Below are 17614 nucleotides of genomic sequence, written 5' to 3' on the forward strand. Positions count from 1 at the left end.
CTGCTCATAGTGTCAAGCTGCGTCTCTGCTACTCACATTGATGCCTTCATGTCAGTGTTGGGTTTCAGGGCGTGATTTCCATTTGACCTTTAGCACACATAATTACTGCCAAACAGCCACCGTTTGACTCCCTAACCTCCCAAAGAAACGCACGGCAGAGAAAGATGGAGCTCATTTCAGTGGTTTCGTTTCTGAAAGTAAATACTGCTCGTGCTGCTGAAAAAATGCCTCCCGGCGACGTTGTTTTGGTGTGTCCCTCCGTAGCCAGGCAACCACGGCTTCTGGACTGGCCGGGATCCTCCTGCATGCTTGGTTGTCACCCAAAGGGGGAGTGGAGCTGGAGCGTGGTGGGCTGCTTTCATTGGTTTGCCAGGCTTGGTAAGCCGAGCCATATTTGGTGTGTGAACGTTACAGTGGCAGTTTATTTTTAGACGCTGCGGTCTTAGATTGTGTGTTGACTGCCTTAACAAGTCAAAGCAGCAGTGATGCTTCACTGTGTGCACAATCAAAGTTTGAAAAGTACGGCATCGGCCCGAATGTTGGGCCGAGTCTCACTGAGGTGCCTGTAACCCAATCAGGAGAGAGTCCTCATGACACGCTATCAGCCCTTTCAATCAGCTGAAATCACTCCCATATTCACTGTCAGCAGGCAGCTTCCTCCACAACACGCAGGCTCTGTCGGCTTTTATCACCTTTTTTTGTGGTTTGGCTGCTTTGCCGAAAAAAAGAAATAATAGCGCAAATTAGATTAGAAGACCAGATCTGCTGGGCCTGAGGTTTAAACCCAAACCATCCACAGTGAGGGAGAACCAATCGGTGTACTATTCTTTTTAATAGAATACAGTAGAATAGAACAGAAAAGCCACTTGACACCAGTCAGTGCACCTGACAAACAGAATGGATTTACTGGATTTACTGGCCGTCAGACTGACAATGTAAATAAAATCAGTACATCTAAATCTGAAAGTGATAAAGTCCATTAAAAATATCCAGCATATTTACACATAAGACTATAAGAGACAGTTGTCTCCGTACTTTAACCGTACAGGATGTTAGAAGGTCATAGTAATAAAACCCAGCAGGGTGTAGAAATATGAAGCAGTCTCATTTAACAACATCAAGGTCAATTTGGACACAAACGCCAGACGTCACTGACCAATGGGTGGCCGTGCATATATTACAGTGGTCCCTCGCTATAACGTGGTTCACCTTTCACGGCCTCGCTGTTTCGCTGATTTTTTTTGGTGCAATTTTGCATGCTTTTTTTTTTTTTTTTTCTTTACAGCGCATTGTGTTCTGCGTCCTGATTGGCTGTAGACCATTGTCAATCGATCTCGTGCCGTGTCTCCTGTACAGTACAGAATGCGTTCAGCTTGTCAAATTTACATGAATCTTCGATGCTAGCAGTGTGACTCTGAAGTGCTGTATGTTTGTAATTTTTCTCCCCAACAAACAACAATGTCGACGAAACGTTTTGTACCATGAAAGGCATCTGCGGTAGGAAGATGCTAACCATTGCGCAAAAAGTTAAAGCTAAAGAAGGTAGAAGTTGTCGTATTTTTTAAGGCGCATTAAGCGAAACAAACAGTCAGTTAAGGCAAACCTTACTCAACCCATTCTTCTTGCTTCCTCTACTTCCGTACCATTGATTCATTAATGATTCATTAATGTTGAATTCTCTATCAGCTGCTCTATTTAAATGTTCTGGACCTGAAAACAGGGTTTGACCTTTGGTTTCATTCTATAATACTGGACTTATTTTTCTACGAAGGTTCATGCCTGTCTGAGAAAAGTGTATAAAGTGTGTAGTGAGGGGTTTTTAAAACATCTATAATAATTGTAAAAAATAAAGCTGGCTACTTCGCGGATTTCACTTATTGTGGGCTATTTTTAGAACGTAACTCCCACGATAAACGAGGGACCGCTGTATATACAGTTTGTGGTGAATCCCGCCCCCTTTACATAATAACACACTAGAACCTTGCACCCATTTGCCCCGATATAATTAGGGTTTGGGGTAAGAACATGATGAAGACATCTGTGGACTACAGGCAGGTAGAGAAGTCAGTTTGATTAGTGGTAACAGTTTTACCACATCCACTGTGGGCCCCTAAAGGCAGCAAGGTAAAACTTTTAGATGCTTCATCGGCTTAAACTGGGCAAACCAAACATTTCCATGGTCGACTCACACTGAAAACACTTAGCAGCCAATTGTTAAGGCTACAAATACTCCAGAAAAACATGGCCTTAGATTTCGGTACCCAAGTACCCCGGTGTGCTCTGTTCGGTCTCGCTCTTCCAACAGTGTTAATATAAACAGGCTGAAATCTCGACTTGGAAGGAGGCCATCCGTGTCGCTCCTCTCATCTCAAACCGATTTTATTTCTGTCTCCTCTTCAGGCTGCAGCGTTCGGCGTCACCGCCGCTTCAAAAGAAGGACGCTCTATACCGTGTCTCTCATTATCCCCGAGCACCGCGTTTCAAATTTAATGGCTGGTGTCGGCACTAAAGCTCGTTAGCCGGATATAGAGGGCTAATGTTTTATTCAGCAAAGAAAAAGGGCGTAATTGCTGACCTGGGGACAAGCGAGGCCTCGGCCGAGTCCGTCGTCTTTAAGGACGCGCTCGCTCTGTCAGGTCTCCCGATGAAGACGGCTGGTGGGAAACTGAGTCCGTCAAACAGAAGAGCAAATCGAATTGTGGTTGAGCTCCTTTTATTCACATCTCAGAAGAAATGATGGGAGCGTAACTTTGGGTGACGTGTGCTTAATTGTCCATTTTTTTCCCTCCATTGTAGCCGTGTCACAAAGGATTTAACAGCGTTCTTATTTGGCCCACAGCGCTGTCTTTAGTTTACTCTTTACTGTGAATCACTGCTGAGTCTCTCGCTCGGCTCACTCAGGACTGTAATGCTGTGAGCACAGTTTTCTCGTTTGCTACTTTTTGAGGTTTTTATGTCATTTTTTAGACATATTTTTCCAGCTGATGCCGTAAATCCCAGCCGTTGACATAATTCAATGGCGAGACGAGCGTACACGTTCAGCAAATGTGACCGAGGCCATGTGGTCTGCTGCGGCTGACGCAGGACACGCCATTTAAGCCGCTTCAGCGTGCTCCTACAAGCCACTTTGCAACCCACCTCCACCCCAGGTGTTGGCTTTGTGTTTGGCAACTTTTTTCAGTTAAAAATAGAATAACTTTGTGTCATCAGTAAACAGAATAAGACGGCTCGAGTTCAGTAATGAACGGGAAGAGTTTACAAGATGCAAGGTGAGGAAAGGTGAGGTTCCAGGAAAGATGACAGGGAGAAAATAAATTTAAGAGACAAAGAGAATTGTGGAGACGGAGGTACCGTGTCATTTTAGAGGACAGCTTTGGAGAGCAGATCTGTTTCATCGGATGGATCGGCTGACAGATATTTAGGCCAGTCTCTATTCTGAGGTATTTGTGTTTGAGCGCTGCAGAGGAAGATGAAGATGTGGGTGTGTGTGTAGGTGTGTGTGTACTTCTGTGCTCTGCCTTCCTCGTGAGGCTGAGAGTAAAGAGATAGTGGAACATTTTCTACTGGTGAGGATATTCTGTGTGTGTGTGTGTGTGTGTGTGTGTGTGGTGAGTAATTCTGGTGGGGCTGCAGCATTAGTCAGAGCTGAAAGTGAGAGTCTGCGAAAAACGAGCCACACGCTGAGACAGAGATAACAAACACACACACGTTTATTGTTTTTAGCACACAGTACACATGCATGCACATTATATGCAGCGTGTGTGTGTGTGCACTCAGTCTTTCACTTTCTTTGCCCTTCCAGCTCAGCTTCTCTGCTCTCACACACACATCTGTCTCGGCTGGCTTTGTTTACACCGTTTCATTTTCCTCGCTCGTGCGTCCGGCGTAGCGCGGCAGAAGCTCGGCTCCGTCGTGTTTGCTAAGTCGAGCCTGCTCCTCGGACGGTCTCTGCAAAGGCCGCAAGCTGTGCGCTCGGATCCTCGCTCGCCTTCCACTCGTCCTTGTCATAACACGACACACACTCTCCTGCAACCTTTTTTCTCGGCCGCTTCACACACTCGTCTTTTCTCCTCCTGCAGGAGCAGCTGATGCACGCACATCTTTCTCTTCCCTCCCTTTGAATCTCTCACCCACACAGCTGGAATCCCACAATGGCCGGCTTCTGTTGGCTCTGCCGTCGCTGCTCGTTATTGTAACGGCAAAAAATCGGAGAGAGAGAGGGATAGAGAGACACAGGAGGAGAGCTTTGTGAGCGTGCTGCAGGCCTTGGCGGCCGGGTTTTCCACAGTGTGTGTGTGTGTGATATAAAGAGCACATACTTCAGCACAGGTTTTGTAGCCCAGAGCCGCTTCATCGTCATACTTTAACGACTTTATAATAGGCACGTGCGTGTGGTTATGAGTGTGTGTGACGTGCACACACGTGTGCGTGTAACTGCAAACTTCTGCGCAGCAGTCGCAAACATTTTAATGACTTCTTAAACTCCCGCAGCCCATAATGTCTTCCTGATGCCCCTGATTCCTGTGGATCCCACATTGATCCTGAAATAGACCCTATTAATAGGAAGAGTATATTTTTCCTGGAACGTGTTTCATCTGTGGGAATCTACACCCCTGTTTGACTTTATGACCATGAAGTAAACCCACCTTCCACAGACGTGCAGATTTCTGGGTGTATATGTTTATATTTGAGGATGTATTAATTCAATTTTAGTTTATAATGCAGGTAATATATAATAATTGCAGATGGCAGCTGTTATTGGAGATTAAGGTGAAATGCCGACATTAACACTTCTCTTTTTAGTTATACTGAGAATGGAAAATCATTTTTGATACCTTAAAGCTTTCAGCAGATTACAAACCAGCACTGTGTCTAACTTACCTCTGTAGCTGTGTGTAAATCGGTGTTTTTTCCACGAGTGCGTTCTGTATGATTTTCAGTGTTCGTCCGAATTCGCCAGCAGGAACTCCAGTACTGATCACATGTTTGTGCAGGTAACAGTCCCGTGAATGAGCGCTTAGAAAATCAGAACAAAGGGTGGTATCAGTTCAGTTCGGTTATTTCTAATAACACCAAAACACGAGAACTGTTGCCTCATGGTGCTGTTTATTGTAAGGTAAGGATCCTACAATCATACAGGGGCAACTCCTACAATCCAGCACTTGGCGAAAGTGGGAAGGAAAAACTTCCTTTTATTATGAAGAAACGGTTCCATTGATGAAAAACACCAAAGACGATGGTGTTCTAAGCTTAACTGAGGCTAAGACTTAGAATACAAGTGCTTGCTCAAAGCAGGTTGTTTTTGACACTTAATAAACGGTTCCAGGAAACCTAATTATTGCTAAAATACTACCCGGCATAAGTCACAGAGGTAGAGCAGGTTGGTGGTTTGATCCACGGCTGCTCCAATCTACATGTCGAATGTCCTTGTACAATATACTAACCCCAAGTTGCATCCATCAGAGTATGAATGCGTGTCATTGGTGGATAGAAAGGGCTTGAGCATAGAAGCAAGTGCTTGTATGAATGGGTGAACGAGGCATGTTGTATGAAGCTGTAGAAAAGCGCTGTGTTAGAGTCATTCCAGTTAAAGTAAATGGTCCCAAATACAAACCTGTTGCCTCCTGGGTAAAAGTCCAGGGTTCAGTCCTCGCTCCCAGCATGACCTCCTCCTGTTGCTGGACGTCTTTACTGCCGTGCTGCTGTAGAGGCTGAAGCCTTTGAGGTGTCAGACAGAGGTGCATGCTGTGCAGATGCTGGGCTCAGCCTGGCTCAGAGTCCGTGTGTGTCTCGGATTCAGTTGCAGCTCCTGAGCGGTGCCTCATCAGACCCCGTCACCTAAAACAAACAGAGTATTTCCAGGAGTGCAGAATGTGTTTCCTGTGCCGCATGACAGAAGGACGACTGTGGGGAAAACGTCCACAGTTACCTGTGTGAAAATGGCTTGAGTGGTCTCCGTAGTGAATTTGGAGAGCGGCGTTCGTATCGAACTGCCTTTAAAACCCATTTTCCGATCTCAAAACTTTTCCATTTTAAAAACCTGGGGGGGGGTTTTGCTGACATTTGGGAGTTGGACAGCTCGCGGCCCTCACTGCTCATATATTTCCAATTCCTTGACTGCACCGCGAGAGTGTGAGTGCGCCTGCTGTGGACGGGGCCTCGAATTTTTAACAGCAGAAAATAGGCTCTAAGATGGATTTCCCCCCATAAACATCCGCCTGCCTGTTGGCCAGCTGAAGCCCCCCCCCATTGCTTGTCCGTCCGTCTTCATACTTTCCACTGGAAACCTTCGACTGTGCCAGGCAGCCGTTCCCATCTTGCCCTCTCTCCCTCTGCAGGTTTGGTTTCCTGCAACCCCCCCCCCCCCCCCCCCCCCCCCACTCTCTGAATGCAACCTTTCTCACTCGCCCCACGCTGAGCCTCTCACCTCGCTCCACTTCTCCCCTCTTTGCATTTCCTTACACTCCTCTGCTCCCCCCATCATTTCCCCTCCTTCATTCCTCCTTCTCTTCCTCCCTTCACGCTCCCTCTGTCCTCCTTCATCTCGCTCTGAGTTTCATTTCACCCCAAGTCATCATATCGCATCACTGTGCTCCCGGTGCACCTCCTCATCCTCGTCCTCCTCCCAAATATGAGGCTTATCTGTGGAGCTGTCACCGGGTCCGCCGTAACAATGGACTCCTTTCTCGGCGTTCGCCTCTCGCTGCGACAATGAGCTGCTTTCTTTCTGCTGCGAGACTCGACGCCTCCTCGTAATATGTCCGTGTTTAGGAGATCTCTCCCTCATTTTCTCTCTCATTATTCTTGCTTGACCTCTCGTTTTCTTTCTTTCTCTCATTCCTGCTTCCTGTCTTTGTCGCTATCTCAGTCTATCTGCCTCGCGCTCTCTCTAAGTCCCACTCTTGGACTTCTTTGAAAGAGCTCTGTGATTGCATTTTTCTCGAGGTAACAAAAGTGTGTGTGTGTGTGTGTGTGTGTGTGTGTGTGTGTGTGTGTGTGCATCCAGTGTTTCATAAAGGCGGTGTATCTATGTGCCATATTATCAGGTCATTAGAGCGCCGGGTGTGAAGAGAGTGAGGACAGAAGTGAAGTTAATTATGTGTCACACCACCTGTGATCCTTAACACGTGTTACCTGTGTCCAAATCCAGGTCGTGGCTAATGCAGGCCACACCTTCACAAGCCAGAACCGGGTGGGACGGTCTATAAAAGCGCTGCTCCTGTAGCGTAGCAACTGTGATGCTAGCAGCGAGGGTCCTTTTGGTCAGAGAGGACATGAAAACCTTTGTTTACTCTCAGGCGGAGACGCTGCGGCCCGTTAACAGCAGCTAATGTAGGTCATAGAACAAAAATAATATAACACGGCCAACATTAAAAATTTCATATATTTTATAGAATTATATTTCATTTCATTTAAAAATGACTTTAATGGAATGAAAACTCAAACACTGGGCTCCAAACGCTCAACTAGAAGTGCTTCGTTAAAGAGCCTGCTAGTGTCCACGCCTGTGTGTCAGAGGTCAGAGGGGGTATTTCAAAATAAAGCTCGTGCCCTCTGTACGTCAGACACACTGCGAATACTCTGCGATCCGTCTCTGACTTTTTGTCCAGGCTGCGTCTCCGACTCTGAATGAGGAAGCTGAGCCCGCAGAGCGAGCGAGCCCAGCGACGCGCAGGAAAACGAGGATGATGCTGCTGATATGCGATAACGTCTCCTAGTGTTTCATGGCTGTCGCTCACACAGACTTCAAATACATTTTCTGCCTAGTTTGTTGCAGCTTACAGCGCTGATAGTCATGGTGGCTTTGTGGCTGACGCATGTGTCAGCGACGGAGAGGAAAGAAAGACGATGAAACAAGTCCCAACTTTGATGAGATTATCACGTATTTGGTTTTAATTAAGTCTTTTAAGTGGGAAGTGGGGGGGCATCCACACCTCTGTCTGCATGTCAGTGATTCGGTCTTTGAATCGGCCATAAAGCACCAACATCATCATTAAGCATTAAGTTTTTTGGATGCTAAGGATCTCTCTGCTGTAAAGTCCTCGAGCATTTAACCGAAGCTCTGAAAGGTTCTCATCCCGCTCGCTGCTTCGGTACGTCCGTCCTCCGTTACCCTCGCCTTTACCTTTAATAACGTCCCACAAAGTGGTTTAGCGCCCTCCATTCTCCTCCTCCAGACCAATCCTCCCAAAGTTTCCTGGCTGGTTCAGAGGGGCTTGGGCTGTAACCTCGCCAGAGGTGCGTGCTGAACGGGAGGAAGAAGGGAAGCCAGAGGAGCCCGTGAGAGCGCACGATAACCTTTAGGGCCAAACATCAAACTCCTCTGCGCCGCAGACTTGTGCCAGGAAAAGATATGAAATATTTTTCTTGACATTTTGAGAGGATTTGATGTATTTTTCATGTTCTTTTAGGGAAGCAGGAAACTCCACGCTCTCTGCTGGGTTCATGTAGGAGTTAAAAAGGCGCTGTTGTGTTCTGTTTTAACGTACGCCGAGCCAGGAACGCTGCCTCGGAGAGCAGAGCTTTTTGGTTTATAGCTTTGGGGAATGTGCTGTGGAGGGGATGCGCTTATCCAATCACAGCTGGAGTCGGGCCTGTGCCGCTGCCGTTTTAGTGCCATTCGGGTCAGGAAGATGGGTTTTTGGGTTTTTTTAGTAAAAAAAAAACATCAGGTCTGACTAGCTTCGTCTGCCGTTTGTATTCACACAGCTAACGGGAACAGCTGGCCTGCAGCTTATTATTCAGCACCACCTCTCATTGTCATCTTTTATTTTCTGCTCCACCCTCGTCACATTCTCCCGACATGTCTTCACCCTGTGGTGGATGCCTGGTAGCAAGCAGCAGGAGATTTTTATATTTCACCAGGATTTTTCCTGCATATAAAAATGTATATAGGAAGGGAAGTCCTCAGGACTGAGATCCACAATAAACTGAAGTGGAGATGAATTTTTCTCGAGCACCTTTTATTTGTGAAATGTCCAAAAATAACAGGAAACTCACTGCCAGAAAAAGCTACACACAAGTCCAATTCACATCTCAGCCGATTCATTTCTCAGTGAATCGCTCCATTTTTATTTGCTAATATCTTAACCGCTTGTTCGGATCATGTGAAGAATGTGAAAATGTTCTGCAGCCGACCCGAACCTGTAATCACGGCTCTGATCATCACACGAGAGGAAAATGAACTCTTCCCTTTGTGTTTCCTTTCATTCGTGTTTTGAATTTGATTCATCAGCAGCTTTACTTTTCAAATTAAAATCTCTGCAGTGAATTCGGGATCAAACGCACCCCCAAAACGAAGAATAAATAATTTTTAAACTTCACATTTGTGCTTCAGTCTTTCAACTTCTTTTCAAAATTGAAAACTGAAGTCCAAAGGAAGATTTTAATAGACGAACGAGTCCCAAAGGATGTTATCCTACTGAATGATATAAGAATTAAACCAAAGATTATTATTTGATTTTATGCTTAATCCTCAGGGAATAAGTCATATAAATTTTTAACTTTTGTCATTTCCTTTCTATTTATTTTTTACCTTTATAAGAATTAAGGATTTTAAATACTTTTTTTTTTAAACCTGCAGTACCTTCACAGCCCACCAGGGACTTACATCCCTAACCCTGCAGAATAAGAAATGAGATCATAAAAAAATAGTAATTACTTGAATAAATTAAAATTAGGTTTATTGAATATTATTTGTTTGAATGTCCTTATAAAGGGTGATATGTTTATTGGGGTGCAACGCCTGCTCGGTCCCTTTGTGTTTGTCTGGACCTGGGGCCCAGTTTGGTGTTACTGGGGCTCCCGTACGGTACTAACACAGCACAGCAGTGAGTTTTTCCTGATATAGGCCTTAATAAGTGAAATGATCACCCGTGTTTTTTCCTCACACTCATATTTAATTAGCAACTCTTAAGTAAGCGATCATCCTTCTGCTTTTCGGACACAAATTAAGCAATTTACCGAGCAATTAGAGAAGAGTTGGAGGAGATCGCTGCCCGACAGCTCGCGTGTCCTTCGTCGTCTCTTTGTGATTTAATTTGCAGCGCCGTGTCAGGAGGCGCTCAGTTTGAAGTTCTGTCTTTGGAGAACACTTTGTGACAAATTCAATCAGCCGAGGAAGCTGAAGATTTTTGTTTCTTGATTTCCAGCCGTTGACCCGTTCTCTGATATTTTTGCCATCTCTGCTGCTTGCTGCGCAGCATCGCAGAAGGCTGCTGGTTTCAGACAGCCTATGTTATGAAGCTCAAGTGTCGGTTATAATGGGCCCTGTCTGCTTTTCTGTAATCTATAATTATGTGGACAGAACTGTATCTATAATTTGTTTTCCTGCAGTAATAATTTTCGAGCTGAATCGTGACATCCAGAAATGAGCTTTTATCTGGCGGCGGGGAAAAGGAGCATCAGATTTTAATCATGACACTTTGAAATGACGGCAGAAAAAGGAAGGCGGGACTAAAGAGGAGAGCATGGCGATGCAGAAAGAAAGGGAAGTAGAGTGAAGTAGACGGGAAACTGAGGATGAGAAAAGCAGGCGAGGCAACAAAGAAAAGGCAGGAAGATATAAATAAAATGATTGGAACAACTTATTTCCACTATGTCCCTTTGCTGTTTCCTCTGCTTCTGGAAAAAAGGACGAGATCCAAGAGTTTTCCAGAGAAGGCTTGAGGGCGCTTGTCCAGCAGGGGGCGTGAAGGGGGGTATTTAGGAGACTTGTTGTCCATGAGGGGGTAACTGGTAGAAGTCCAGCTGCTGGCATGCTTTCGATTTTTGTTGAGGTGGCCACATGCGCTGCACCTCTCATGGAAAATAGGCTTCTGTGTGTGTGTTCGACTGTTTGCATGGCTGTGTGTGTTTGTGTGTGTTTTCCCCCGGCGACGCCTGTGTGCTGGTTAGAGCATTAATGATGTGTCTAGGGAGCGTTGCCTCTACATAATTTATCAACCAGGATTTATTAGCCGCAGAATTAACTTGTAGGGGCTGGTGGAGGGTCGGGGGCGGGGAGGCGGCGCAGGATGCATTCGCTCTTGTTTTTGAATTTATGTGCACGGATGCATTGTCAGTCCCCGGCGATCCATTTCTCTCCATCAGCCTCCTGCCATGTGGGCGTCCCCAGCCGTGTAATTGGCCGAGTTATTTTAATTTTAGTCGGGTTTAAATTACAATTCTGTTGAGTGTGTCCGTATGCGCTGAAGGAGGAAGGCTTAAACTGGATTTATGGTTGACGTAGGGGTTATGTTAATGCCGCCGCAGACGCTGATGACAAACTATGATTTATATTTGAGCATCGACATTTGTGGTTGACTGCTAGCGGCACGAGCACCGAGGGGCCGTTTCAGATTTACACAAAGAAGCTACGTTTACATCGGGTTCGTTGCAAAATTGAAGTAGAGAGGTCTCAAAACCTTCATACCTGTCTTCTGATACTGTTAGACTGCTGTCAAAGCTGACCAGAAATCATGTTTGATTAGAGCCTAAACCTGGGGTGTCCAACTCCAGGCCTCGAGGGCCGGTGTCCTGCAGGTTTTAGATCTCACCCTGGGTCAGCACACCTGAATCAAATGATTAGTTCATTAGCAGGCCTCTGGAGAACTTCAAGACATGTTGAGGAGGTCATTTAGCCATTTAAATCAGCTGTGTTGGATCAAGGACACATCTAAAATGTTGCCCACCCCTGGCCTAAACCAAACCACATCATATTACATCTCCAACTCCCCTTCCAACCTAGTTTTTTGGATATTTTGTAGCTACATGCTAAAACCGTTAAGCTAGCTAATATATAGAATTATCTGGCTCTTTTTTCTTCCTCTTCTGTCTTCCAGATTACAGAGATGGGTAAGGACTCGCTCCCAGAATGGCTGCACTGGGATGCCAGCAGCAGAATCTTGCAAGGTCTACCTTTGGAAGAGGATAAAGGTGTTCACTACATCACCGTGTCCATCTCCAACCACACTAAATCCTCGTCTTCTTCAGAGGTGTTTTCCATCGCAGTGCACCCTGAAGATTACCTGGATTCAGATTCAGCTCAGCTGACGTCTAACCAGGCGTCCACTGAAAATGACATCCAACAGTTCATGTGTGGGAACGAGGAACCGGTCACAGTGCTGACGGTGATCCTGGATGCTGATTTGACAAAGATGAGCTCAGAGCAGAGGGTAGAGCTCCTGGATAACATGAGGAGCTTCTCTGGTGTTGGGCTTCAGTACATGAAGATGCTCCCTGTGGTCAACAATAGGCTGTTTGACATGTCTGCATTTATGGCTGGACCTGGGAATGCCAAAAAGGTGAGTGAATAGTCATTTCACTCTACTAGCAGTAGCCCTCAAAGCTCTTTTCTGAACTGAGCAGTTTGTGTCAATTTGAAGGGCTTCTTATGGAACAAAATTAGTTACCTTGTGCAGCTGCTTATAAATAATTCTAATAGTCACCAATGGATTGAACTGGTAAACATCTAATCAACATTTCTGATGTCTCTCCAGGTGGTGGAGAACGGCGCTCTGTTGTCCTGGAAGCTCGGCTGCTCGCTGGACCAGAGCACAGTCCCAGATATCAACAGCGTCCAGGGTCCTGCAAAGGAAGGCACAATGTCAGCCAAGCTGGGTTACCCTGTGGTGGGCTGGCACATCGCTAACAAGAAACCTCATGTCCCCAAACGAGTGAGACGACAACTAAACAACACTCCGACGCCTATTCTGGTTGTGCCTCCTCCAACAACTGCAGTGGAGCCACCAGTGCGAATTATCCCAACCCTCTCCTCTCCCTCTATTGCTGCACCGACCGAAAGCTCTGCCCCTCCCGTGAGAGGTCCCGTCCCACTTCCGGGAAAGCCTACTTTTAGAGTACGTGACCCTATTGCTCACACTCCGACTACGGGACCTTCCCAGCCAACGAGGGTCATGGAGTCCACCAGCAGCATTGCTATCCAGCCGAGCATGACCAGGCCTACCTACGTACAACCTACCGCCACACCAGCCACAGCCTCCACGCCCACATCCACCAGGAAACCTACCAGGAAACCAGGAAGGAAGCAGAAGACGACCACACCAGCATTCAGAACGCCAAAGACCCCCACAACGAAGTCTCCTATGACCACCACATCACGCACTGTTCCAGATCCATTCAACGAAAAGCCCGTGTTAAGGAACCCCATCGACCAGGTCAATGCATTGGTGGGCACTTATTTCGAAGTCAAGATCCCATCTGATACATTCTTTGACAAAGAGGATGGAACGACAGATAAGCTGCGATTAACCCTTCGACAAAACCACAATGAAATAGTTCCAGAGGACTCCTGGATCCAGTTCAACACCACCAGCCAACTCCTCTATGGACTGCCTGATGTCCAGCATGTGGGAAAACATGAATACTTCATGCAGGCAGCTGACAAAGGTGACCTCAATGCAATTGATGCTTTTGAGGTACGCGTAAACCGCTGGCCAACCAATGACAAAACCCCCGTTATATTTACGGCACGATTTGAGGGTGAGCCACGGTCTGTAACGACAAACATCCACAAGAAGATCCTCCTGGTTAAAAAGCTGGCATATGTCCTCGGGGACCGCAACAGCAGCACGGTGAGTCTAAGGAATATCACCAAAGGGTCCATTGTGGTGGAGTGGACGAACACCAGCCTGCCTCAGCACCCATGTCCAAAGGAGCAGATCGTAGTCATGAGCAGGACGCTCGCCAATTCTGACGGAAGACCCTCACAGAGCTTCAAGCACATAATGGAACCCGAATTCAAACCACTGGACGTCAAGGTGAAGGGGAGGGCAAGCTGCCGAATGTATTCCTTCATCCCACCAGGAGACATCGATATCCCAGAACCTCCAGCTGTCACTCCAGGTGTGGGATCAAGCCAGGATAGCGCAGATGACGTCTACCTCCACACGGTCATTCCTGCTGTGGTGGTGGCAGCAATATTGCTAATAGCAGGAATTATTGCAATGATCTGCTATAGAAAGAAACGAAAGGGCAAGCTTACCATCGAGGACCAGGCCACCTTCATTAAGAAAGGTGTGCCGATTATCTTTGCAGACGAACTTGATGATTCCAAGCCACCTCCGTCCTCCAGTATGCCCTTGATTCTCCAGGAAGAGAAGCCCCCACTTCCACCCCCTGAATACCCCAACATGGCCACGCCAGAAACCACTCCCCTAAATCAGGAGCTGCTGGGGGAGTACACGGCTCTGCAAGATGACGACCCCAACGCGCCTCCCTACCAACCGCCTCCTCCCTTCACCACTCCTATGGAGGGCAAGGGCTCCCGTCCGAAGAACATAACTCCCTACAGATCTCCACCTCCTTATGTGCCGCCCTAAGACTTGATTAACCCTCCCCTGATAGGGCGGAGGGTGAGGATGCCTGAGGAACTCTGACAGTTTCCTTTCTGGTGTTCGTCTGTCTGGACATTTGCAGGGAGTGATGACAAGAGGTGCTAAAGTACAAAAAGGCTTCAAGCAACTTTGGTTTGGGATGGGTCGGGGCGCAATGATTTGGGTGGGCTTTACAGTGCACAGGGAGGGACTACTGTTTTCGTGGTAGCCCACCTACTACAGTGGCCTAAGACGAGCAAATTCTCATCACGCTGGCTTTGGGTTCGACCAGCTGGTCTGAAGCAACAACTGGGAGACGTGCGCTCCCGTCCCAGCATTTTCTTTTCTCCCGAGTTTGGATACTGGATTACTTTTCACCTTTTAGCCCAAGATTCTGATTCTTTTTTCTTTTTCCTCTGGACTGAAGTGTTTGCCTAACTCTTCTTCTGCCTGGCTTTTAAATAATGCGAGAAGACGTCGTCCTGTCATCAGACCGCTGCAGGCGACAGCTCGCGTTTTTAATAAAGGGAGACAGATCCTTCGAATATGAGAAAAGCTATCGCGAGGATCTCAATTCAGCCCTGCAGACGACACAAGACAATAGGAGGCCGAAGTGTGTGCGCGAGTGTGTGTTTGAATGAGCGGGCGTGTTTATTCAGATTCAATACGGTTTGCCTTTTAACACTAGTTGTCTGTTTTTATCCTTATTCACAATGTCTAGTAAAGATGAGAATAACAAGGTAGCCTAAAAAGATTTAGAGAAGAATAATAATTTTTGTTTCATTGGTTTTGAGTTTCACTGTATATCTGGAAGACGTTATGATAGATTGTTATATTTTTTTGGAGGTCGAAGAAATGTGGAAGAAAGGGACTGCCTCACTAAAATAACCTGCAGGAGCTTTCTATTCCTGTTTTTATATATATATATACATATATGAAACACCAATATCACAATTCAAACATGAACCTTCTTCCTTTCAGTACAGCTGACTGACTCAATCAGATGGAAGCAACAAGGAAATTTAGTTATGAGAGGTTGACGAGATTTGGAGATCAATTATTAAATGTAGCAACACAACTCTTGCCCTTTTGTACACACCTCCACATTGTATACTAACAGGAAGAACATCCCTGCAATTTATTTTGGACCAGGGAGAATTATTTTTTTATGTAACGAGGCAGTTCTTCTCTCCACTCGAACGAGGAACGCCACGTGGCAACCCCGCGCGGGACTGTACAGATAATCCCATTTTAGAGGTCACGGAGGAGACGACGGAGGCCGAGACGACGGAGGCCGAGACGCGGACGCGATTAGTCACCGAAACAATAAGATCACATTTTAATTTTCTTTTTACAAGAGTTTTTGATACAGCCTCAAATCGATTAATGATTAAAACGAGAAAATGATTCAAGATTAGTCTTCTGTGATTTGTAAAATCTTAGCTTAGAAGTTCAATTATTGGTTCAGTTATGTACTTTGATTTTTTTGTCATGGGTCACATGTTTTAACGTTTTATTTTACTCTGTGTGTGTTTGCATTTAAAGTGTATTTCTCACTATTCAAAGATGGAATGACCCATATTTTATGTATTCACAACTTTTATTTCTTTATGTCCTTCTGTTTGATGATGAGTTCAACTGAAAGTGACCCTTTGCAATAATAATGTACGCTGCGGTCGACCCAGCGACGGGTCGACGCAGGCTCGAGTGACTCGTACGGTCGTGATGTTGTCGGGTGTGCAGATGCCAAGGCTTTTATTTTTTGCTTTTGGAGTGTGCATTGTAATAATAAAACCAAGTGGTACCTTAAACGAAAGCAAAATCACCCCTTTCTTCATTCTGATTTAACTCGTTTCTGCCGGGAAAATATTTTCTCCCGATCCCACCCTGACTGATGTTTATGGATGAGATTTTTGGTCACTGTCACTTTTCTACTGCTCCACTTAGCCTTGAATTGATAAATCAATCCGTCTGAAGTCCACAAGAGGTTTTACCTCCCTAGACAGCTCGCTGCCTGGCAACCATCTACGGTCTTTGGACTCACTGGAACGGTTGTACCGCTGTCCTTTTTGTACTAAATTATTCTGCCATTGAATGACTAGTTGGACAATTCCGTTTGAAAGCTCTTCCCATTAAAAAGGCTACGCTGTGAAAACAGTCTCTCAGCTCACTCTCTCTTTCCACACGCTGCATACAGATAATTTGCATTGATTACTTGGAATATTGATTAGATGTAAACAATTTGCCGGCTCTGTTGCCCCTCTGCGATAATTCACGACAGAGTTTAATTTGGAGGTAGGGGAAGCGATGATCGATGTATTCCCGGGACGTCCGTAGATGCTGAAATGGATAAACAGGTCGTACTGATGACAAAGATTAACAGGGGATTGATCTGGGTTTGATTGAGGCAACCCGTGAGGTGGCTCGGTGTGCGCATATATGACAAGACTCTCGACCTTTGAATTAAAATGAGCAGCACGGTCATAAAAAGGGTGAAATCGACGGCTCTTTAGCTGCAGTCTCTCTGATGACTAACGAGACGGCGAAGAGGTTTCGCGACAGCCCCCAAGGATGGGGGTCAAGGTGAAGACTCGGACCTCACTGGGCGAGCAAAGAAGTGTGAAAGGCTACTGGCTTCAGTTCAAGTAGACCAGCACAGTCTCAGAAACAGGTTCGACTGCATCTTAGCAACATGCTAAACAAGCTCAGCAAGCTGGCCTTTCCATTTGGATATTTCACACAGGTAAAAATTACACAAAGGGGAAGATCTGGACTTAAATAACCCTTAGACATTCATCTGAGCACAGCTACAAGGTTAGTGGGCTAAAGTGCCACAAAGGTGTCCCTGGTTTTACCTGCTCACTGATCCTAACCTGCTGCAAAGCATCTTTAAAACTGTGCTCACACCTGTTCTCCTTCTAGGCTTTGTAGTTACCTCTGAAGACGTCGGCATAGGTCATACACTGCTCATTAATACTGATTCTGATTGGAGGAGAACCAAGAGTGTGACGTTTACAGTATGTTATAAAATAGAGGTCATTTAAAGAAATCCATCATGTTCAGGTGCACGATACTGATCTGTGGTAGTGCCGTGACTCCTGCAGGCCAGAGGCCCTGAAAAAAGTCACACTGAAATTAGTCCAGTGTTGTAGCTGTGACGCTAAAGAGAAAAGCAACAATATTCAGATCATTTACTTGTATATAATGAACTCTGTCATATCAGCAGAACTGTGCGGGTTGTGCTTTTAATTTAATCGACTTTCACAAACTCAGCGACACAAACGACTCTCCAGAAGCAC

At 46.0% G+C, this 17614-nt stretch overlaps 1 protein-coding gene across 1 annotated transcript in view; it reads left to right on the forward strand.

The window, feature by feature from the left end:
* dag1 (dystroglycan 1) overlaps positions 1 to 16472 on the forward strand; it is a 61995-nt gene extending 45523 nt beyond the window's left edge. The window contains exons 3-4 of the mRNA XM_063473305.1: positions 11823 to 12284; positions 12480 to 16472. Coding sequence (XP_063329375.1) covers positions 11823 to 12284; positions 12480 to 14321 — 2304 coding nt within the window. The 3' untranslated portion in view covers positions 14322 to 16472. The remainder of the gene's footprint in view (positions 1 to 11822; positions 12285 to 12479) is intronic.
* Positions 16473 to 17614: the final 1142 nt, after the last annotated feature.

This window comes from Pelmatolapia mariae, linkage group LG5 (assembly GCF_036321145.2).
Source record: "Pelmatolapia mariae isolate MD_Pm_ZW linkage group LG5, Pm_UMD_F_2, whole genome shotgun sequence".
NCBI classification, from domain to species: domain Eukaryota; kingdom Metazoa; phylum Chordata; class Actinopteri; order Cichliformes; family Cichlidae; genus Pelmatolapia; species Pelmatolapia mariae.